Genomic DNA, 23153 nt, shown 5'->3' with positions numbered 1-23153 from the left:
GTCACACTCAAAATTCAAAGATAAAAAAATTGTGCAAGTGCATCTTACTTTACTACTGAGACTGAAAAATAGAGAGAAAAAAAATCTTCAACATTACTGAATAATTTTCGTATGAAAATCTGTTGCAAAATTAGTAAGATGACAAGTTTTATGAACACTTTATTTTGGAGTCATTTCGTTTCTTTTTTATATTGTTTAAACTTGCAAAATCAAATCTGCATCAACCGTTCAGGTGTTTTTTCTGTTAGTTACATGACAAGTTTTATTAAAAACTGAAGAGCAAAATAAAGAAAAAAATATTAAATGTTAGCTCTTTTATGCTAATTAAATGGAAGAGAATATTGGTAATCCAGTATTTATGTATGTATATATATATTAGTATCGTACCCGTGCGTTACAGAGGCATTATAAGAAAACAAAAGAAATACTATACAAATGAAATATTTTATAAAAAATTTAGACTAAATGACAAATAATATTGTTTAAATTACATATTAAATGACACATTATTCATAAAAAAAAATCTCACACAAAATGATATATTAAATGATATTAAAACAATAGAAAGAAATGAAGACCTCACCAATCAATTATCCATCAATTCAAAAATTGACATTTACAAAATAGAAAAAAAAAATCATGATCAATTAGAAATATGATATAATTTAAATATAGGGAGTACATATCTAAATAAATTTAGACTCGCACATTTAAAAATTTATAAAAAAAATATATAATTATAATATTTGATCGGAAAGTTAATTTTCAATTTAAAATTTTATTTTTAAATCAAAACCATTGATATATCAGGACAAACCAATGAATGAATTTTCAGACGGGACAAGACTCCGTTAAACTTCTCTGGAGAAGAGATTGAACATTGGATTCGGATCCGACGACTCATGGTGAAGGTTAATTGATAAAATTAGATTTAGCTTCCTGTTACATGTCGTATTACTAAATTACCCTCACCTCAGGCTCAGCTTCGAAAATCACACCACGTGTCCACAGTAAAATTGGAGGATATTCACATTTTTTAGTCTTAAATTATTTCACTTCATTTATTCAATTAAGTGTTTGAATTTTCATTTTGCTGGTTTAAATAAGCCCATTGAATTATACAAAATAATATATACTTCAAACCCCTGTACACTGCTTATTAATGAAAATGGTCAGGTCAAACTGGTACAAGTCTGATTTCACCTGGTATATAGCGAAAAAAACATGACAAATAGCGTCCCAAATTAAGATATTTCCATCTTTTGGTTGTTTTTCATGCTACTGCATAAAACCCCAGGCATGGTAAAAGCAACAATCTAATTAATAATAAAAACAAAAACAAACCTAAATTAATAATAAAAAAAAACAACAATCCAGAGTAGCAAAATGTTCATACAAATTTAGTTGGTACACAAACAATGGCTCGCTCCAACTATAAGAGGTACATCAAAAATTTCACAAACTCAATGGTACTAACAACAACAACAATCAAGCCTTTAGTCCCAAACAAGTTGCAGTGGGCTAGAAATGAAACCCAATTTGAGTCACAAACTCAATGGTACCATTCAATCTAATTTGACACAGGCTGAGGTTGAAGTGCCTTGAGCGGGTTTGTGATGACGTCATCAATGAGGCCGTATTCTTTGGCCTCTTTCGCACTCATAAAGAAATCTTTGTCAGTGTCTGACACTATTTTTTCAACAGGATGACCCGTGAAGTAAGCCAAGTACCCACTCAGTACTGCATGGTGATGCACAACCTCATTAACCTGAAATCAAAGTATTAATAGGCCGTAAAAAAAAAAGATAATAATCACACAATCCCAAAAAATATACTCTTTTTGAATTCGGGTTCAGCAGTAGTATGCTTTACCAGTAAAGCTTACGTATCAATCAGGGAAGTTACTGGTAACGCATTGCCAAGGCACATGCAATGCTGTGTATTGGAATATGATAAAATCCATTCTATAATAATTTAACCAGTTAAGTACCAAAATATGGTACAGCAATAGGTACCTGAATTTCCATGTCAGTAGTAGAGCCTTGAACACCACCAAGTGGCTGATGGATCATAATCCTTGCATTTGGTAGACTGTACCTTTTTCCTGTTTTATTATTATTATAATTAAATTTGTAAATCAAAAAATCACAAACAAGCAATTGTGTTTCTTTTTGTAATTCAAAAAGTACCTTTAGTTCCAGCGCTTAGAATGAAGGCAGACATACTGACAAAAACAGAAAACAATAAAAATATATAACCTTAATTTAATTGACTTCATCGAGGCAAAAATTCAAATAATTTAGTCTACTTCAATTAGTAACTGTATTGGCATTATTGTTTTTATTCATATATTATCAAACTATAATTTGCTTTCACCTGGCAGCAAGGCCAATGCAGACTGTAGAAACGTCAGCACGTATATGTTTCATTGTATCAAAAACTGCCATCCCTATTATATAAGATCATAGAAGAACATTAGAAATCAATCATATGGAAACTGAATTAAAATTGTGAAAAATGAACGATTGATCTTTTGACTTACCAGCTGTGACGGATCCACCGGGAGAGTTCACATACATAACTATATCCTACAAAAATCAACAACCCATAACAGATAAACAGTGTACCAGTGTACCAGTTCAGCATGAAAACAAAAATGAATGGTAGATAACCTTGGTAGGATCAACAGCATCGAGGTAAAGCAGCTGCGAAACTAAAACATTTGCCACATCATCTTCAAGCGGGCCCCCTAACCGAATTATCCTCTGAAATAATATATAAAAGAAATAGTTGAGGCATAATGAATTGAATCTTGTAGCTGCAAAAGGAAATGAAATGAAGTTTACATGATTAAAGAGCTGGTCGATAACGCTATGGAAACGCTCCATGACCAACGGTGGTGGGCCCTTATCCTTTGGATTGTTATTGGCCATCACCTGCATCCCCATGGCCGAATTGGGCATCACCAAGTCATCCCTGATAGACCAGATGCCTTGTCTTTGTGTGGAGAAGGAGGATGCCTCAACGCAGATGGGTTTACGATTCTGATTCTTCTTCCTTGTAGAGAAAGAGAGGCGAGGGAGGGTTTTGGTAGGGTTTAGAGGCTTCAGATTGTGATCTTTGTAGTAGTAATTGCAATTGTATTTGGTGGTCGCCATGAGAGAGGAGCTCGAGCTGGTTGCCATCTCTCCTTCTCCTTCTCCTTCTCTTCTCTCTTTGCTTTTCCGACGAGAGACGGGAGGCGGGGCAACTGAGGCAGCGGCGCTTCAGAGTAAAGAGTATCACTGTACGAGTCTTATCCAGTCAAAGTCAAAACTGCTTCGTCCCAAAACAATTTGTATTTCCAGCCCAAATCACAAATCAGCCCTTCAGCCCATTGTTTCAGGCCCAAAGGTTTTTATCTCTCTATTTGTTTATTTTTCCTTTTTTACCAATTTAATATCACCTAAGATAACTCAAATTTTGAATTTAGATCCGGACCGTCCGATCTGCTTTGGCACAAATATTAAGAAACTATGCATTCCATCTCGGATCGGATTGGCCCAATATTCAATGTTATCAGAACGGGACCGGACATCGACCTGGAAAACCTTCGGGTCAACGGTTTACTAGTCGGACCGGTGGGTCAACCAGTTTAACCGTTGATTTTTTAGAACAATTATAGCTTCAAAACCCAACAACCTAAAGCCTAAACTTAACAGCTCCAATTTCACTGGAGATATAGTTGTTTAGTATATTTGACTTAATCAAGGTAATTATATTGTTGTTTAGAGATAAACTATATAATATTGGACAGATTTTTATGTGTGGATACATAACAGAAGAAGAATGCTGATTTGGGATATTGTTAATCATGTTGACTATTTTTGTTTCAAATTCATCTGATATCAAAACCGTTAGACAAGTGATATCTCTTATTCTAATTTTCAGCCTTAAATTCAAGAACATGAAAATCACCAGGAAAAAAAGATCACGAATCCAGCAAAATTCAAAAACTTAACTTGAACCTAAAAAGATCAGGCAAATTTGTGTCTACAAGAATCGACAAATCTGATCTCGAATCAGATTCTTTATCAACAACAGAAATAATGAGGCATCCTCGAATTAAGCTCCCCAAATCCAAATCAACACCTCAGATCCTTTGATTGAACTTTGATTCAAGCAATCAATTGTATTAACCTCATGTTTACTGACAATAGACTATTATTCCTATCCTGATTGTCACCAATCCCCCTCTCAAATAATTAAATCAGCTCAATTTTCATATAGAAATCCCAAATTGTTCTTGTTTTTACGAGTTCAAGGTCTTCTTTACTTTCTTGATGGTTTGTCTTCCTGCCTTGAGGCTAATTCGGATGTAAACCACTGGCACCGTTAACTCCAGCTCATACGCGCTTGGCTCCTCTCTTCTCTCGCACCATCAAGCGCTCCTCTCTTCTCTCGCACCATCTTTGTTCAGTCAAGCTGTGTCATGCACGATGTCAGCCACCTTATTAGAAACACTTCATCACACATACAGAACAAACCTCAGGCGAGGGTTCTCGAAATCAAGTTGCAACTTTCAAATCGTGAAGAAAGGATCGCTGAAAAGCACAATCTAACACTCTTTCATCAAGACGATAGCAGGTGAACTTCGATCTATAGGCTGTGGGGTTCTGGGGAGCATCTTGTCTTGTGTGCTTTTGCTGGCCTCGGCTCCGACTACAACCCCTCGTTGTGGTTATCACTTATCAAGTGTCTTCTCTTACCATGGCTGATCCCCACAGACATCAAGCTTGAAAAGTTCGAAAATATGAAGCTTAAAAAATCTGTTTTAAAACGGGTTCGTTTCTTGAAATGGTTCAGCGGTTTTTAATAAAAATTGGTCGGTTAAACCGATTCTGGCCGGTCCAATAACATTAGCGATCTATCAACTGGACCAGACCGGACAGATGACCGGGTCCAGTCTTTTCCGGTCAAACCGCCGGTCCGGTCCGGTTCTGATAACAGCCAATACTGATCAAACAGTCCAAATCCAAAATCAAAATTTGAGTTGGCTCAAAAGATCCAGACTCCTGAACAACTCCCTTGTAGAACCAAAACAGCAATCTTTTACAGGGGTTTTTACTCACCAATCAAATTTAACACAATTTGAATATCATTCGAATGTTCATCAGAGATCATAGAATTCAGTCCGTCAAAAATTTCAAATTGATGGATCAGCAATAAACTAATAAGTAACAACTAAACTTCATCATTTCTTTAATAAGCATGATTGATATACATACATAAAAAATGTATACCACTAAATTCTAATCCTATAGAAATACCAGTTTTAATTAATGTACATGCTAAAAAACTATGCCTCAGAAATATTATCTTAGTAGACAGAAAAATAAATAACATATTGACACTGTCATTGACACCATCAAATGGAGAACGTCTGTGCTTATTCATGCAAATACTTTGACCGAAGCCGAGTTAGGGTTTCCACGTGATCCATTGGTACAGCCTCTGCAGAGAACACTTCATTCCATATCCGTCTCATTTCTGGTACAACAAAAAAAAAAGTGGCTGAGACATGTTTACCAGCATTGCTTTTTTAAACCTCTGATGAGCTTTAAATTTTGGAAAAAGATGCAAAATTCGAACCAATATAAAAAAGCACTGACCTGTACGATCAAACTGGGAGAGACACATAGATATCATGTCAAATCGTAGTACCTTCGTTAAATTATCCAAAATAGCTATGGCCAGTTCTGTCTCTTCCCTAAATAAAAAGGTAAAACAAAAAAAAAAATTAAAAGGCTGGTCCTTTAAAAAGAAAAATAATGATACAACAAAGACATAATGTTTCATAAAATAAAGAGACCTGAAAAATGTTGAAGTGCATTTGACAATATCTACTAAAATAGAAGCTGAGAGTGAATTTTTGAATATTTGCGGCAGCGAAGTTGGTGAAATCATCTGTTAAGAAAACAAGGACAAAAAAATACACAAATCAAAATCTAAAACCAACAAAAAGAGACATTTACCTTAGTTTACTGAAATAAAAAACTTCATTTACTCAACTGTTGATACTGAGAAACACACAAAGGAGACAAAACTCAAACCTTCAACAGATGAGCTTGCATATGACAGTCGTCAGAAAGAGCCTTCCAAGATACCTCAAATTCATAAGCTGATTTTGGAACAACTATATTTTTCGTATGTTTTGATGAAAAATGTGAAACAGCCCGAGAAGCAAGATCTTCTACCGATTCTTTTGCCTCATTTCTTCGGTTCATAACAGCTTGAACGCTCTCCTTTTGATTGCACGATAATGAAAATATAATGTTATTTTTTGGGTTTTAGTAAATTTTAAGTGATCCCCCCCGGAAAAACCCAAAATACACATACACAGGTATGCACATGCGCACAATGTCTCACACAAAAAATTTGAAAATTTATTAAAGTGAGAAAACCAATTTAAAAGTAAAAACAACAACAAAATTGTTATAAATATAAGTTAAAATTAAGGAAAAGGCTTCTAATATACATTTACCTTACTAGCTTCTTTAGCTACCTTGCTTTCTTGTATGGAAATCAATGGAGACTCACGAGCTTTTGCATCAGTGCCCTGAAAAGATATACATCTCTCTATAATTGCAAAATAATTTACAAAATTAACCTCTATAAAATGTTAAATTGGTTGCTTTGCAAAACACTTCAAGCAATTTTGATCTAAAGAAATGCTTCCAAAGTATCCTTCATAATGGGGCACACCTGGCTTAATCCAACTATTCTAAGCTTAGAAATACCTTGCTTCACATCAATTAACAATTTAACACTTAACCATGCACTGATATTATAATACCACAGCTTGAACCTTAGTTTTAGTTGCAATTACCATAAAAATCCAGTAAAGCAAAAGCCAAGTAAGAAAATAAGAAAGAAGAGTGAGACTTTGGTACTATGCATAGCGCATGTTGGTCCGTACTACGGATCAATATTTTCAATTTCAAAGTCCAAATAGTCGTTTCGAACCGTTCAACGTGATATTCCATATGAAAATGTACTTGCAGATCAAATATTACATTTTTTAGAAATTTTTTTTACTATTTCTTTAGACAGGTAGGAAACCACTACTTTTGAATGGTCTAGAATTTTTGATATATTTTTACATCGAGTGATTTCTACCTATAAAAAAGAAATAGTAAAAAAAAAAAATGTAAAATTTGATCTACAAGCACATTTTTATATGGAGATCGTGTTGCATGGTTCAGATCAATTGTTTGGACTTTGAAAATGAAGATATTGATCCATAGTACGGACCATTATGTGCAATGTATAGTACTATAGCCTCACTCACTCAAGAAAGAAATTGGTGGGCAATAAGCTGGTACATTCTGTTTAGTTCATAGGATGCTGGAGACTGGAGTAAACTGCAAAAGATAAAGTTACCATGACACTTGCAGCTTTTGCATTTTGAGGCGCACTACTGCTCGGTTTGTGAACTTCAGGGACAGAACTCTTTGCCGTTCCAGAAATTTTCTTTGCCATTTCCTGTGATGTAAACCAAAAGGGAAACATACCTTATTCTTTAAGAAAACAAAAAAAATAAAGAGACTACAGTTGACCTTAACATACTGCTACTCTCTGACCAGTACAGTAACACTTCACTATGGTAAGAATGCCTGAATAGTTCATTTAAGCTCCCAATTGTGATAAGCCTAAACAAATCCTCTACTATGTAACCAAAAACATGATTTTCCAAATAAACTCTTAATTTAATAAATTTTAACTTGATTTATCATCAATCAGAAACAAAGCTTCTAGTATCCTGATTTACTGAATTAGACATTATTAATTTGAAATCACCTTCATGTACAATGCTTTGATATCATCGTATTGTTTTCTTAGCTCCTGAGTGTTTGGCTCAATGCTCACTGCAAACTCAGCATCTGAAAAAAAAAAATGAAGCTTTCTTGAGATCCTGATTCATACAAAATTAGAAGATTAACCTCAAATAGATTCTAATTACAAATATAAAAACATTATTGCCTTACAGTTCAGTGCAAAGTAACAAGGTCCTTTAGTACTGAAGAAACCAAAACTTTCTTTTGTGCATTGTATTATCAAAAAGTTTAAAGTACCTTCCATAGCTTCCTTGAGTTTTCCCAGCTCTTTTCTAGCAGTTGCTCGGCGTGAATATGCTTTTACATACCGATCATCTAAATTTAATGCCTCGGTACAGTCTGTCTCAGCCTCTTCAAATCTAATAACATTTCAAATTTCATAAATTAACTCAATGTTCATGAATTATATAAGCCAGCCTCCATAACACAATTAACTTGAAAGATTCTTTGATATTAAAAACCTGCCTTTTTTCTAAAACTATTAAACAAAATACTTTTTTATGCAAAGTTACACCTCATGATGTAAAAGTGGATTTTGATTAGGAAACAAAGTTACATTTGTAACAAAACCTTAAAAAGAAAACACGCATTACAGCCATTTTCAAGGTAGTATTAATTTGTCAGCAACTCATGGTGAAATAAATAACCTACCTCCTGATTTTCAGATATGCCATGGCTCGGTTGGCAAAAGCAACAGCAGTTGGAGTTAACGCAATACTTCTTGAATAACAACCTATTGCTTCTTTAAACTTCTTTTGTTTAAAATATTCATTTCCCTAAAAACCCCAGAAAATAACAACATAAAATCAAGGGAAAGAAGAAACATCCATGTCAAATTTGCATGCTAATTTTCTACACAAGGATCAGACAACCTTATTTCAGTAAACACCAGTCAGAAATGGCTCCTTATACATGAATTTTTTGTGTTATTATACAAATGTTCCTTTCTATAACCAAATATAATCAGGGTTCATACCGGTTTGGGATGATCAGTTTGTCAGTAAATGAATACCGTAACGGTTAAGTCAACAACAGTACAAATCAGTCCAGGTTCTTTTCTAAAGCAGTTGTGAAAGGTCACATTGATATAACAGTATAAAATGAAAACACACGGGGGTCCTTGTTTTTTCTTTTTTCATCTGTCTGTTTTTAATGGCGTACCAGTTCTTTTTCTGAAGCAGCATCAGGAACAGCTTCATCATGTGAAAGAGATGGATATCCCAATCCCGTATAATTCAGAATCTTTTCAGGGGCAAATTTGGAAGTCCCTTGTTGTTCTTTAATGGTTCTACTTGAAGATGCCTTCAACAATAGTGGGAAATTTTTTTGTAAAAACAAGGATAAATTTGTAATTTTGATTATGCCATGCTTGTTTTTTGCTGGTAATTTCATAAAAAATCTAAGGCATTATACCATGCTTGATTTGTCTGGTAAATTTAGAGAATTTTCATTCAACAAGTCGCCCCATCCATCCAATCGATCCAAAAATCCCTGAAATTTCTGAAATCAGTATCTCGAGTAAGATTTTAGCCCATAGCATGGAAACCCTTACTGAGGAGTACAAGTGGAAAGGCGAATAAAGGAAGAGAAGAGAGAAGAGAAGAGTTTGTACCAAAGAAGAGCGATCGTTGCCGTTGTTTCCCGACGTCCCTGCCATCAAAACTGAAGAAATTTTGTGAAGGAAGCTTCGAGAAGCAGCGAACGAGGGAGAAATGGGCTCATACTTCTTAGGTCCATGAGGCCCTTCAGGCCCATAAATGAGAATAGTGAGGAGCCCAGCCCACAAAAAGCCAATCGAAGTATCGAACTACATCAATCAATCGGGTAAAGATTTTAACAGAGCATTTTTAGCTTCATGCCGCGTTGTTTTAATTCTATAGGTGCGCTGCATGAAGCCAAAACTGCCCTGTTAAAATATTAACCCAATCAGTGAATGAATCAATGATTTAGTGGTGATCAAGTAAAGTAACGAGTAAAGTGTGCGTGTGGGATTATCCATCCTTGTTGGCACCGTCAATGGAACTGTGGATCCTCTCATTTAATGCGTGCATTTATAGATGCAGCATTCCACCTCTCCTTTTTTATTTATTATTATGCCAAGTGTACGCGTACAAACCACTAGTCACTGTAGTCAGTCACATTACACAACCGCTTTCATTCCTTTTTTTTTTCATAATCATAATCATTCGAATACAACCGTATGAACTCGTTTTCATTTTCAACGCCTACTAACAAGTCCATTCTTTCTTTTCTGGCACCAATTATTTTACTTGCATATTCAATCAGCCGGCATCAACAACAATTAATGAAACCATTTATTAAATGCTAATTAAAATCTGTGTTTCATTGTCTCAAATGATGCTTCTAATTTGGTTATGAATCTTATATTCTCTATTAAACAAATGTATGGTAGCTTGACTACTTTCACAAAAAGGGGGGGACCAAATAAAAAAAAAAAGGTACTATTTTGAAAATCAAACCAAATCAATATTAGCGGCTTTAAATTTAATTTGTGTTATGTTGACCTTTTCAAGTTTCAACAGCTCAAAGCAGCGGTATTTTGTCAACAAAAAATAAAGCCTTTTAATTTGCCGCCCAATTCCTTCCAGATAACCGTCTATTTCTCCTACTTTATTTATCTAAACCTTTTAAACTTACATGATCTGATCATATCTATAAAATGAAAATTTTCTCTAATTAGTAATTACTAATGAATGATTGGGTTAATTAGTAATGAATGGTTTTGGATTTTGGATGTGTAAAAGTTGACAAGGATGGTTTGTCCAGAATTTCTTCCCCTTGTCATGTTTTATTGTTAGTCAAAAATGACAGTGCATATATCCTTAATTTCTCTTCTTTCAAAAGTCAAGTAAAAATCCATCTTCTCTTTCTTTCTCTCTCTCTCTCTCTCTCTCTCTCTCACAATTCACAAAGTTACAACTTAACTTGTCATGTTCTCTATGCCTCCATTGTTCATTCTCTGTCTCCTCTCCCTCTTCTCTCTCTGCCTATCTAACTCCACTTACACCCCTGTCGTCTTTTCCACCATCTGCTCCTCCAACCAAACTCCAAATGCTACGGGTTTCGATGTGAACTTCGTTAACACCATGGAGAGCATCTATGAAAACATAACCAAAACCGGGTTCGGGTACGCCGTCTCCGGGACCAATAATAGTAACTCCTCTCCAATAGTGTACGGCCTCGGCCAGTGCTTCTCATACCTCTCCACGACAGACTGTCAGCTCTGCTACGCGCAAAGCCGCATAAAGTTGCCGCATTGTTTGCCTTCCATCGATGCGAGAATATACCTTGACGGCTGTTTCTTGAGGTACTCGGGTTTTGATTTCTTCTCTGATGCGGTAGATGCTTACGACAACTTCACTTGCGGCAACTCGACTTTTGACGGCTCAGCCTCTGTATTTGGAAATGCAACTGAAAAATTGATGAGTAATTTGACAACGGTCGCATTGAGTTCGAGTAACGGGTCTTATCAGGTACTTAAAAATTGTTTCTCTATACATAAATACATATACATTCCATACATAAATTATTTCCTGAAAAAAAAAATGAAAAATCCTGTATCAGGTGGGCAATGCTGGTGTGGTGTCTGACACGAAGGTATACGGCATGGTGGAATGCTGGAATACATTGAACAAGACCGAGTGCAGTGAGTGCCTTTCTAATGCCACAGAAAAAGCGCTGAGTTGTCTACCGGCGAAGGATGGTATGGCTATGAACGCCGGTTGTTTCGTCAGGTACTCCACCGTCCCATTTTATTTGTCATCATCTTCATCCAGAAATGGTTCATCAGGTAAAGTAAATTAGTTTGGTTGATGATTAATAATTAATAAATATGATTATTTTTGTATTATTTTTGTTTCAGTCATCCTCTTCATTCCGTAATTTGTTTTTGCATTTCAGTTCGGAAAATAGCAATAGTAATTCTCACGTGCATCGTTGCAGTGCTGGGGGCCATCGGCATTTTTATTCTCTGGTTAAAATTCAAATCTAAACCTGATCCTTCCAATGGTATGTATCAGTAGGGTTAAGAATAAAAACAATTTCAAGTACAGAATTATACAATTTGGTCCCTGTTTTATATGATTTTTCATTCTGGTCCTTGACTCAGTGATGAAAAATAGTTTTTGTAAATATAAAGTATGCTAATAAGCAAATAATATATCTTGAATTAATATGCATTGCTCCCATTGATCTTTAATTTACAGAATTGACAGCAAATTTGGATGAAGGATCATCAGCGATAATTAGAGCAATTGTGGCTTCTAATCTCAGTTTCAAGTATGGTGATTTGCGAAAAGCAACCGATGATTTCAGCCATATAAATAGACTCGGGGAAGGCGGATACGGAGCCGTTTACAAGGTAAATAAAATTAATTAGATGTATATTTTAAGAATGAAGCCTTCCAATTTAATTAGGCAAGTATGTAAATTATACTATGCTACATTATACTGTTTGTTTTTGCTTGGCAGGGGGTTTTACCAGATGGGAGGGAAATAGCGGTGAAACGGTTATTTTTCAACACAAGGCAATGGCTGGAGCAGTTTTTTAATGAGGTGCGACTGGTAAGCCAGGTGCAGCACAAAAATTTAGTCAAGCTGCTCGGTTGCAGTGTCGAGGGACCCGAAAGCCTCTTGGTTTATGAGTATTTATGCAATACCAGTCTCGACCACTTCTTGTTTGGTATGTGCAAAACAAAAATTTATATTTTGCTTGATCATATTGAGATTGCAAAATTTGATGTGTATAATTCTTTTTTCAGATGCATTTAAGAAGAATTCATTGGATTGGGAGAGGAGGTTTGAGATAATTCTCGGTATAGCCGAGGGGCTATCATACCTGCACAGTGAGTCTGAAATCAGAATCATACACCGAGACATAAAAGCTAGTAATATCTTATTAGATGAGAGGTTCAAGCCAAAGATTGCCGATTTCGGCTTGGCAAGATACTTCACGGATGACCAAAGCCACCTCAGCACCGGCCTTGCCGGTACCTTGTAAGTCCTAATAGCACTTTTAAATTTGTTTGATACCTACTGGTATAAAATTGAGCACAGTTTTTGTGCAATGAAGGTTTAAATGTAAATTTCATCATAGTTTTTGTGCAATTAATCACTTGTTCTGTTAACCTCAATGAATTAAGGTGCATTTAAGTATCAATTAAGCTTCAATTGTCCGAATTATAAATAATTTTTTTTTGAAGGTTGAATTATAAATAAATTTATCCTGATCGAGTGCTAATAAAACAGTTTATGCTGAGCAAACCAAAAACCAACATAAGAAAAAATGGTTTAATTTGTTTTAAGCTCAGTAAAAGAAAATCATGGTATTTACTATTTACTATTTAGTCCATCAAAAGAATAAAATCTACAATTCCAGTCCTTCCTTAAATTTAATTACAGAATAAATTTTTCAATAGTATTTTTATTGATTATATAACCATTGCTCCAATTAATCTTGTAGTGGTTATATGGCACCAGAGTACATAGTCCACGGGCAGCTGACAGAAAAAGCCGATATTTACAGCTATGGTGTACTTTTACTGGAGATCATTACTGGCCGAAAGAACCACAATTCAGTTGCCACCTCAGCTGATGGACAGTCTCTCATGTCACTGGTAATTAATTAATTTTGTATTGTAAAATTTGTGATAAAGGATTCTCTTGTTTTGTTTTGATTTTGAAAAAAATGAAAATAGATATGGCAACACTTCAATTTGAAAAGCTTAGTGGAGATGCTAGACCCAGCATTAAAAGAGCAATGCAGTGAAGAAGAAGCTGGTAAATTATTTCACATCGGTCTCTTATGCGCACAAGCATCACCGAGTCTACGGCCGCCTATGTGGAAGGTTGTGGAGATGCTTAACAAAGACTGGAGGCAACTGCCTCTCCCTACACAACCGCCATTTGTAGATATCAAAATAACCGAAAGCTCGCGAAGTAGTAGATCGCGAAGTAGTAGCTCTGAATTATCTTCTCTCTTATCTAACTCAGACAAGACACCTTTTTCCTTGAATAACCTCTCTGCCACTACCAGTTTTAAAGCAAGGTAAAAATAGTAAATAGAAAATTTATATTCAAACCAAGTTTTTGTAAGATTCTAATCCCTCTCTGAAAGAGGTTTTTGATTTTGTTCTTGAGTATACTGTTTGGATGCCTCCGTACGTGATAGCACAAATTGTTTTGCTAAAAAGATGCTTAAGGGATTGAGTTTGAATAAATAAGTAAGGCAGGGTCTATTATGCAAAATGTGTGGGATTGAGATTAGAATATATGGTTTCTGATCCTGTATCAGTTTTTAGTATGGTTGAGTATAAGTTGCTACCTATTTAGGGTTTAGTGGGTTTTAGGAGTAGATTGGTTAATTAGTTCTTTTTGTAAAATTTAGTTTGCATAGTAACATAAGATGAGGATTATAATGTCTCATGTCTTTCATGTTTTACTGTGGCTTACATTATTTATCTCAATTTTTAAAGTTCAAACAGTTAATTCGAACCGCTTAACATGATATCCATAATAAAATGTGCTTGGGCCCAAATTTTATAGTTTTTGAAAACTTTATACTATTTTTTTGACAAGTACAAAATTATTATTTCTGAATTATCTAAAAATATTGATTTTGTACTTATCTAAAAAATAGTAAAAAAAAAATTCACATAAATATAAAATTTGGTCTCCAAACCTATTTTTAATATAGATGTTATGTTGAGCAGTTCGAATCTATTTAGATTTTAAAAACTAAGACAAAAGATGTGAGACATAATGAAACATAAAAGACATTTCAACCCTTCAGTACTGTTTTTGCAAAAGAAAAATAAAATACAAATAGAGAAAGAAAATTCTAGATTAGCACATGGGAAACCAAACACCTATCATGTACCTATCTCGTATCTTATTTTGACCCTGCCTAGATTTCAATAATGGCATGTGGTTGAATTCAATTCAATTATACAGAGGCTAGCTTGACAAGTGAACAAAATTGACGCTACAAATACGAAATGTTGTCTTGTATTGTTGGATCTTAATATGATAATTGGAAGGATATAAAGTTTGCTCAAAAGTCATAGATATCAGGTGATATGAAAGAGATTTGGCATGTGGAAGAATCCAAAATCAATTTTGAAAATTCTGATGTAGACTTTGTAGTAATTGAAGTTGACCCCCCAACTACTTTTTGTTAGCTCAAAAAATGAAACCAACCCTTGACATCCCTTCATTCTCTGTTGTCAAAAATGAAACCAACACTTGACATCCCTTCCCCTTCATTAATTTAATATAATAATTACATGCAAACTGACTGACTTTTATCTGCAGCAGCAAATAACAGCAGCCACGTGGCAGGACAAGGACAAAGCAGTGGTACATGTATAAAATCAAATTTGGAAATTTTCAGGGGTACATATGCAGAATAGAGTTTTTGTGTTTTTTGTGAGGAAGTAGAAGTAATTTCTGACAGGTAGGACTCATATGATGGTAGTTGTGTTGTTGAAAATTTTGGTGGGATAGTTATGAGTAATGACTAATGATATATGTTATGAAATTTGTGGGCCTTTGAAGGGCCCAATGTATTGGGCTTATGTAAGAAGTTTTATTGGCCCAACAATTTGATGAAAAATTAGGTAAATCCCCCAAATTTAGTTAAGGGACCTGTCACTGTCAGAGTGTCAGGACACAATTTTAGAACCAAATCTCCCGCCAAATACGGTCAAGAACGAGAGGTCCCCTGATATGTAATCAATGTATAAATAGTCCCCTCATTTCTCTATCTTTCCTTGCCATTACTTCATTTATCTCTTCTTGCACCTTGCTTGCTCGTGCCTCAATCTCGTCCTCGCTCGATCGCTCTCTTTATGCACGGCGGACCTCTTAGTCAGCCGAACATTAGAGATCGATCGAGCGAATCCAATCCAATAATAAATAATAAAAATTGATTAAGCAGACATGATGAGGTCTGTGCTACAACTCGCTCTCTTTTTCCTACTGTCATTCCCCATCGCATCCCTCGCTCGTGGCTACTCTGCCCCTCGCAAATCCAGAGCCATAAATCCATTCTGCAGGCACACTACCTATCCATTCCTGTGCGCATCGGCCACAGGTGCATTCATCAGAGGCCACCGACCGAATGCAGAGGCAGTGCTGAAGATGCACCTAGGAGCGATCAGTCACCGAAGCGAATCGGCATCCAGGAAGGCGCAGAAGCTGATGCGGCGTGCAAAGCCAGGCACGTTTGTTTTACTGAAGCACTGCAATGATCTGTACCGCGCCAAGTGGGACATGGTTGGTACCGCACTAAGGGAGCTGCACGCAAGAGATGAGCAGACGAAACAAATGGTGCATATAATGACGCAATTGCTCAGGCAATCGGCGGAGGAATGCGATCTCTCGTTCCAGCAATCACGCATTAAGAATCCCCTTTCACGCTACAACCGCTCCATCGTCAAGCTTGCTGTCAACTGCGATGATCTCAACAACATGACCTAATTAATTACATTTGAATTTACATTTGAATTTACAAGTTTATTCAGCTCTTAGTGCAAGTACATTTCATTGATAGCTAGAGGCTGAAACCATTTTCAATTTTACACTTTACATTTTCATATCTGTGTAAACTTTTTAATTAGTCAACTTGACCGGTTAATTTCTCTCTTCAACTTAATTATTATTTGATGTACTGATAAGAACAATAATTTATTTAATTTCTCCTCACAAACTCATTCTCTATGACATTATAGTTCAGTTCTTTATACTGACAAATTTTTCAAATTCTCGTCTGGAATTTGCAACAAATTATCTTTTACAATTAAAATTGCCCACAATGATTCGCTAACAAATTTTACAACTCATAATGCTCAGCATTGTTTTATTTTATTTTAGAAAAACCAAAAGAGAAATCAGATTAAGGATATTGATGCTTGCAAATTAATTAATTATGCAAAATCAACGATCACTTCGGTATCTGTTAATTAGCTAACAAATTTTAACATTCCGATACCTGCCAATTTTTTTTTTCTCTTCTGTTTCGTAATATAAAAAAGGAATCAGATCATGAAGTTAATTATGGAAAATATATATGGTCATCCTGTTGTAAAAAAAGTTGTAAACTAAACTGACCTAAATATAGCATCTGTTGCAGTTGAAAGAATAAATAAAATTTGTATCCCACAATTTATTTCTGCTAAAAAGGGGATACATTGTTCAGGACTCTTGTTTTTGGTTTTAAAAAAACTACTCTTTGCTAGAAAGAAAGAAAAAAAAAAGTGAGGCTATGATAATTTGCAATGCGCAGATTAGTTCGTGCTATAGCTCATATCTCAGTTTTCAAAGTCCAAACAATTCATCTGAATTGCTCAACATGATCTCCATCTGAAAATATATACTAAATTTACATTTTTTAGAATTATTTTACTTTTTTTAGATAGAAAATCACTACATTCGGATAGTCCAGAATATTAGATCAAATGATTTTCTACCTATCTAAAAAACTAGTAAAAAAATTCTAAAAAAAATAAAAAATTTGATCTCCAAGTACATTTTCATACGAAGACCATATTGAATAGTTTGAATCAACAATTTAATCTGAATATATAGCATACACCTACGTTAAGTTTGCAATGTACCATAACTTAAAAAAAAAAAAAATTAGAATTATTTTTGTCTTCATGGACCTTATCTGGAATCTGAAACAAAACATAAGCTGGACTTTGTAGCGTTTCCAGTCACTTAATTAAATCTGAAACAAAATGGAATTGAAAAAGATGTCTTAATTTTGAAGTATGAAACATAGTGCCCATATCAGCAGAGATAATTGAAAAAGAAGTCAATGAAGCATCATCTAGAATTTCAAGAATACATGTGACTTTATCATAGACTTTGTCAAAATCTTATTTCTAGCTAGAAGAAAGTTGTGTTTCGGAAATGCACACAATATAGAATTTATGAATCCATCTTTAAGAAAACAAAAGCAATCTATCTTTAGAATCTTTGTTATGATTTTACACCTACTATTCGATTAAGTGAAATGGGTCTGCAATTATGCATTGATTGATTTATATTATATATATATATATATATATATATCTTTTACTTTAGGAATCAATAATACCATTAGCATGATTCGAAAACATGAAAAAACCATCATTGAAATGCATTTACCAGAATTCGTAAAGTTTTTATTTTACAAGTTTTGGACAGAAGAAATATTTATACAATTAGAAATCTAATCTAATTTTCAGTCTAATTAGTAGACACTAATTGTAGTTGAAAATAGAGTCTATAGTCTATACAGAGAGAAATCATTAATTGTAGACTGGAAACAGAGATATACAGAAATAATGCGTCTCTGGATATATATATTATTTGTACACCATATACGTACATAGCAAGGCAATCACATAACATATACATAATTATATGGCCCAAACTAATCAAGCTAGACCATGCATCATTCATTCAAGACAGATGAAACAAGCTTACATCTGAAAATGATCCATATATTAGCCAACCTCATTATCAGACGGATATATGTGTATTTCTGTTGCACCTATGGATAATAATTAAGCATGCCTCAACCAAAAATCTAATTTTAGCCATTTTTTATGTTTTTAATTTGAAAAAAAAATAAAAAAAAATAAGTAGTCATATATTTAAAAAATTGTATGAAGATTATTTGTTTTTAGTTTAACCAGCTGTGAGGAACCAATTTTAGACAAGTGAGGCCTGTAATTAAGTTGGTTGGTTAATTGGTTGTCAAAATAAAATAATTACCAACTGATTAATTGGATTGGATTGGATGGTGTTCCCCGGTTCCGTCTGACGAGGCAGCTCTCGGCACACGGCTCCATAAATAGCCTCCTCTTCCCCTTTTCTAGCATTATCTCTTCAGCGGCTTTTGCTCCCTCGCCTCCTTCTCCATCTCTGGCTACGTGCTCTCCTCCTCAGCCCTGGCCGACTGAAGAGATCCCCGCATTGGTGCTAGCTTGCTTGCGCTGTGCCGGCACCTGACAATCCAACTGAGTTTCATCTAATTAAAGAGTCCATAATGGCCAAGTCCGTGCAGCTCGCTCTCTTCCTCCTCCTCTCGTACCAGTTCCTTTCCTTTGTCAGCGCAACACCAATCGTCAACTTTTGTGGGCAGATTCACGACCCAAGGCTCTGTATGAATGTTGTGAACACCTTCTCCGGCGCCTTTCCTTCTGCCATCAACGCACAAGCAATGCTGAGAATGCATTTGGATGCGATCAGCAAGCGGTGCGTGTCAGCCAAGACAAGGGCACTGAGGCTGGCGAATAGAGCAGGACGAAATACAAAGATGTCCCTCAAGACATGCGCAGAGCTGTACAATAATGCAGTGGACTTGATCGGGGTGTCGATGCGCGCTTTGAATGCAAACGATGCGCAGACAGGGCAAATGGTGCAGATTATGCTACAGGAGATCCGACAGTCGGCACAACAGTGTGATGTGCAGTTTCAGCGACCCGGCCTCTCCAACCCGCTGTCACATGTCAGTGGTTCCATCGTCAAGATGACCGTTAATGCCAATGATCTTAACAACTTAATGAACACTAACCCCACCCTTTTTCATTGATTATATTCATCTCATCAAATATACCTGACAACAACTGGGATTTTGGATTTTCCTTTATGAAAAAACAAATACTACATGAGATATTGAGTTGGGATCCCACTGTATTTGCATGAATTCCTTCTGGAGATTACTTGGTTTTTTTTTGTTTTGAATATAGCTGGTTCCGTGCCCTTTGTTTTTATTTAGTTACTTATTTATACAAATAAATCAATTCAGTTGGAAGTACTGGCTTTGATTTTTGTACATATGCATGCAGCAATACAATCCATCAAATGTAAGGACATTCAATTACATACAATAGTTTAAAAGGAAAAAGGAAAAAAAAGACAAATCAAAATAAATTCAAATATATGCTGCAGTTGCACCATTTACTATCGACATAATTAGAATAAAATAACAGTGAGATGTGAAGATATATCACAAAATATGGTCTCACTGCAGTGTTAGAATTTTGCTTGCTCGTTTTCAAAATACAAAATATATATCTGTTAAGTTCTTCCCTGAAGCTGCTCTCTCTACCCCTTTTTCTTTGTGGATAATCTTAGCCGAAATTCTTATATTTACCATTTTATTTTTAACATGTCTGCACCGCAGTTATAAACTGTGGTACCAGTTTTTTTTTTTCAATTTGCATATAATCTTAAACTGTGTCTAACAGAGCAACATGAATCTAATCAATCTTTGAAACTGGTACATCCAACTCAAACGAATACCATGAATGCAAAGAAACAAAAAAGCAAGAGACCAATTCTAGTAACAGCTTCTATCCAATGATTTGTCAAGCTTTTCAAGCTTAAATTTTGTCGTTAGTAATACAAATAAATATGTAAAATCTGAGTTCCAAAGCGGCTCTAAGAAAAGAACAAACATTATGCAATCACTTAATTATTTGCAAATAAAAAATAAAAAAATGGTACCGCAGTTTAAAACTACGATACTACTAAAGATGGGTCTGCGGTACCTATCTTGGTCCGCCATTTGAAACTGAGGTACCATACTGCTGGTACCGTAGTTTCAAACTACACTTATAGTAAATATGGGATTTTTCAGAAAATATGATTAAGTAATTTATTTTTATTTTAAAGATGGTAAATAAATTTTTTTTTGGAAATCTTAGAGCACCATATATACAATATATATAAATTTTTTTCTCTTTAAGAATAATATAATTTCAAAAATTCATATCACATAGTGTAATTAATGATTACTTAGCTTTAGCTATATATAGGCTAATTAGGTAGTACGAGATTTGAATTCTTGTATGAAATAGCATCCGAATCAGATAATATATTGTACCTGAATTCATTAATTAGTTGGTAAATTATATGTTGCACACAAATGTAATTGAAAAACAAAAATATGGGATCAACATTCAACATTTCAAAACAGCTTTTCTTATTACAGTTCAACTGATCAAGGAAGGAAATTATATATAATGATATAATTCCCTTTCTCTGTTTTCTTCATTATTTTTCTTGTTTGAAGTTAATTTCCTATACATGGTGAAAGCCTACAGTTTTGATGAGGTCTTGGAGCTTCTACCTTGGATGAATTTTTGCATCATTGCAAATTGTTCCTTGGTCATTCCATCATAATAGCTATGTGCTCTCTCCTGTAAAGTCCAAATTCAAAATTTGTTTATAGCATAAATTTTTATTAATTTTGAAATAATGCAAGATTTTATGTATAAATTACCTTTTCAAGAGCAAGAGCAGAGCGAAGATCGAGGTTAAAACCGTCATTTATAACAGCCTTATATTTGAAAACAAGGTCACGGTTGTTTTTGATAATGGCTTCGGCTATCTCTTTAGCTTTGTTCAGCGCTTCACTATTCTTTTCCACCACATGGTTTACCAGGCCCCACTTCTCAGCCATCTCTGCTGTCACCGGCATTGCGCTCAGTGACACTTGGCGTGCTCTCATTGGTCCAATTATGCGGGATAGTTTCTGTGACAGGCCCCACGAAGGGAAAATACCAAATCTGAATATATAATAAAAAAAAGAAGAAAATAACTCTATATATCTCTTTGGATCTCATCTGATCTAATCAAAAGCAGTTGAAATTGAAATTGATGAAAGAAAAAAAATGTGATTACTTGGCGTGAGTGTCCATAAATTTTGCATCTTTCCCGGCAACCAAGATGTCGCACGCAAGAGCAATCTCGAATCCAGCGGTTACGGCGTACCCGTTAATGGCTCCGATAACGGGTTTCTTGCAGGCTTCGAGTTGCTTGACCGGATCCGATACCGGATCCTTGACGTCTCCCTTGAAGACGTCCTCCGCTGCAGTGAGATCGACGCCGGAGCAGAAGGCGCGGTCGCCAGCACCTGTGAGGATGAGTACGGAGACTGTCGGGTCGGAGTTGAGCTGGCGGATTATACCCGCTAAGAAGACCATCATGGGTCGGGTTAGAGAGTTAAGGGACTTGGGCCGGTTTATGGTGATGACTGCGATGGGTGAACCGGGTGGATCCCGGCTGAGCTTGATTAGATCGGCCGGTTCAGAGCGGTCTAATGCCATGATTTAGGATGTTTTGGATTTCACGAAGAAAAGGGAAGACAGATAGATAGTTAAGAGAATGCTTGCTTGTACATATACTGTAACGTATACGTACGTAGAGAGAGAAAATGAAATCTAGATCCTCTAAAGTATCACAAATTTTGAGTTTCAATTGGGACCGTCCGATCAGAATCTAGGCAATCTGGTCTGAGTGGATTGCAGGTTGGGCGGTCCAGATCTAAACATAAAATTTGTGATACCACAGGCGTTTGAATACGAAAATCACCGGATAAGGACATGAGGATGAGGAATGGCGATGGCGTCATTTAATAATAAATATTTATATATATATATATATATATATATATATTGATGGGGCCATACCGCCATACTGTATCATCCTTGGGCACACATTGAGCAAAAAGAGATGATAAGTAAACCCAATAATGCACCTATTAGGTTACTTGTTTTGAATGTTTGTCACAGATTTGCACACACCACGTTATCGTTTACATTATTAATTACTACCAACTTGCTATTATATTTATTAACCAAATAGTAGTCTTCTCGCTTATCCTGACATGAATCAAATTCTGTCACCGCTCATCTACTGATGATCCTATTGGGGTTGTTATGGGCCGTGAAGATATTGGGTATTTATCAGATATTGTTTTCTTTTCATTCATGTAGGTAGGAATGTAATAGACAGATATTTTTGGGTATTTTTGCAATGATAATGACTTCGTAACATAGTGGTCTTCCAAATGATCCCAATTTTATATATCAACAGGCTGATCTTATAATGACTTTGTAACATAGTTACTATTTTTAGTTTTTAATTCACCTTCTTTTCAATTGTAGGTTGGTGATCTGGGATATACTTCTGAACTAGGGAATTATGCCAAGTAGTTGCCAGATGGCTAACTAAACAACTAGAGTTATTCACGAAAGAATCTTATTTTTGATATTTTCTGTGTAGTTGGTACAAATTAAACACTGCAAACGTAATTAAAATAAATTAACATCGGAAGGATTCCAGACTTGGATTAATCATTTAATTGATTGACATATCCAATTAGTACATTCCAAAGGCTACTTGTCTCTCCGCCACCCCCAAGAGCGCTTTTTTTTCTTGTTTTCTTTCTTTAAATCCTCTCAATTCTTACTGAAATTA

The 23153-nt window shown here is 35.2% G+C and overlaps 7 protein-coding genes across 13 annotated transcripts in view; 4 read left to right on the top strand and 3 right to left on the bottom strand.

Moving 5' to 3' along the window:
• LOC144554108 (ferredoxin--NADP reductase, embryo isozyme, chloroplastic-like) overlaps nucleotides 1-23153 on the top strand; it is a 101811-nt gene that overhangs the window by 60268 nt on the left and 18390 nt on the right. The gene's annotated exons all lie outside the window — the stretch shown is intronic.
• Nucleotides 1301-3306, bottom strand: LOC144554801 (uncharacterized). The gene is made up of 7 exons (XM_078303152.1): nucleotides 2847-3306; nucleotides 2673-2765; nucleotides 2543-2588; nucleotides 2377-2449; nucleotides 2190-2224; nucleotides 2016-2104; nucleotides 1301-1768 (listed from the first exon to the last, which is right to left on the bottom strand). The coding sequence occupies exons 1-7, from the start codon at nucleotides 3183-3185 to the stop codon at nucleotides 1571-1573; spliced, it is 873 nt and encodes a 290-aa protein (XP_078159278.1). The 5' UTR covers nucleotides 3186-3306; the 3' UTR covers nucleotides 1301-1570.
• On the bottom strand, nucleotides 5218-9617 carry TPR5 (Tetratricopeptide repeat (TPR)-like superfamily protein). 4 transcript variants are annotated; one of them, XM_078303148.1, is made up of 12 exons: nucleotides 9490-9617; nucleotides 9291-9377; nucleotides 9039-9179; nucleotides 8529-8653; nucleotides 8115-8236; nucleotides 7840-7922; nucleotides 7423-7524; nucleotides 6524-6598; nucleotides 6093-6284; nucleotides 5852-5946; nucleotides 5652-5749; nucleotides 5218-5529 (listed from the first exon to the last, which is right to left on the bottom strand). In XM_078303148.1, the coding sequence occupies exons 1-12, from the start codon at nucleotides 9532-9534 to the stop codon at nucleotides 5429-5431; spliced, it is 1266 nt and encodes a 421-aa protein (XP_078159274.1). In that variant the 5' UTR covers nucleotides 9535-9617; the 3' UTR covers nucleotides 5218-5428. The 4 variants fall into 4 exon arrangements, with proteins under 4 accessions (XP_078159274.1, XP_078159275.1, XP_078159277.1 ...); XM_078303149.1 differs by having other exon boundaries at nucleotides 9291-9368; nucleotides 9490-9554; XM_078303151.1 differs by lacking the exon at nucleotides 7423-7524.
• On the top strand, nucleotides 10786-15660 carry LOC144554799 (cysteine-rich receptor-like protein kinase 2). 4 transcript variants are annotated; one of them, XR_013511756.1, is made up of 10 exons: nucleotides 10787-11371; nucleotides 11463-11688; nucleotides 11799-11906; nucleotides 12104-12258; nucleotides 12369-12579; nucleotides 12659-12893; nucleotides 13360-13513; nucleotides 13595-13944; nucleotides 15210-15407; nucleotides 15453-15660. XR_013511756.1 is itself a non-coding variant. In XM_078303147.1 (9 exons), the coding sequence occupies exons 1-9, from the start codon at nucleotides 10829-10831 to the stop codon at nucleotides 15217-15219; spliced, it is 1980 nt and encodes a 659-aa protein (XP_078159273.1). In that variant the 5' UTR covers nucleotides 10786-10828; the 3' UTR covers nucleotides 15220-15660. The 4 variants fall into 4 exon arrangements, 3 of the variants coding, with proteins under 3 accessions (XP_078159273.1, XP_078159272.1, XP_078159271.1); XM_078303147.1 differs by having other exon boundaries at nucleotides 10786-11371; nucleotides 12113-12258; nucleotides 15213-15660; XM_078303146.1 differs by having other exon boundaries at nucleotides 15213-15660.
• Nucleotides 15689-16546, top strand: LOC144554802 (uncharacterized). Its single transcript, XM_078303154.1, has one exon. The coding sequence runs from the start codon at nucleotides 15837-15839 to the stop codon at nucleotides 16374-16376; it is 540 nt and encodes a 179-aa protein (XP_078159280.1). The 5' UTR covers nucleotides 15689-15836; the 3' UTR covers nucleotides 16377-16546.
• On the top strand, nucleotides 18567-19991 carry LOC144554288 (uncharacterized). The gene is made up of 2 exons (XM_078302615.1): nucleotides 18567-19753; nucleotides 19789-19991. Exon 1 carries the CDS (start codon nucleotides 18934-18936, stop codon nucleotides 19477-19479), a length of 546 nt encoding a protein of 181 aa, XP_078158741.1. The 5' UTR covers nucleotides 18567-18933; the 3' UTR covers nucleotides 19480-19753; nucleotides 19789-19991.
• On the bottom strand, nucleotides 20758-22064 carry ECHIA (enoyl-CoA hydratase/isomerase A). Its single transcript, XM_078302664.1, has 3 exons — nucleotides 21576-22064; nucleotides 21175-21460; nucleotides 20758-21091 (listed from the first exon to the last, which is right to left on the bottom strand). The coding sequence occupies exons 1-3, from the start codon at nucleotides 21998-22000 to the stop codon at nucleotides 20990-20992; spliced, it is 813 nt and encodes a 270-aa protein (XP_078158790.1). The 5' UTR covers nucleotides 22001-22064; the 3' UTR covers nucleotides 20758-20989.

The sequence above is a fragment of the Carex rostrata genome, chromosome 5, assembly GCF_964058835.1.
Source record: "Carex rostrata chromosome 5, lpCarRost1.2, whole genome shotgun sequence".
NCBI lineage: Eukaryota > Viridiplantae > Streptophyta > Magnoliopsida > Poales > Cyperaceae > Carex > Carex rostrata.
This window is presented reverse-complemented; position numbering and strand designations above follow the sequence as displayed.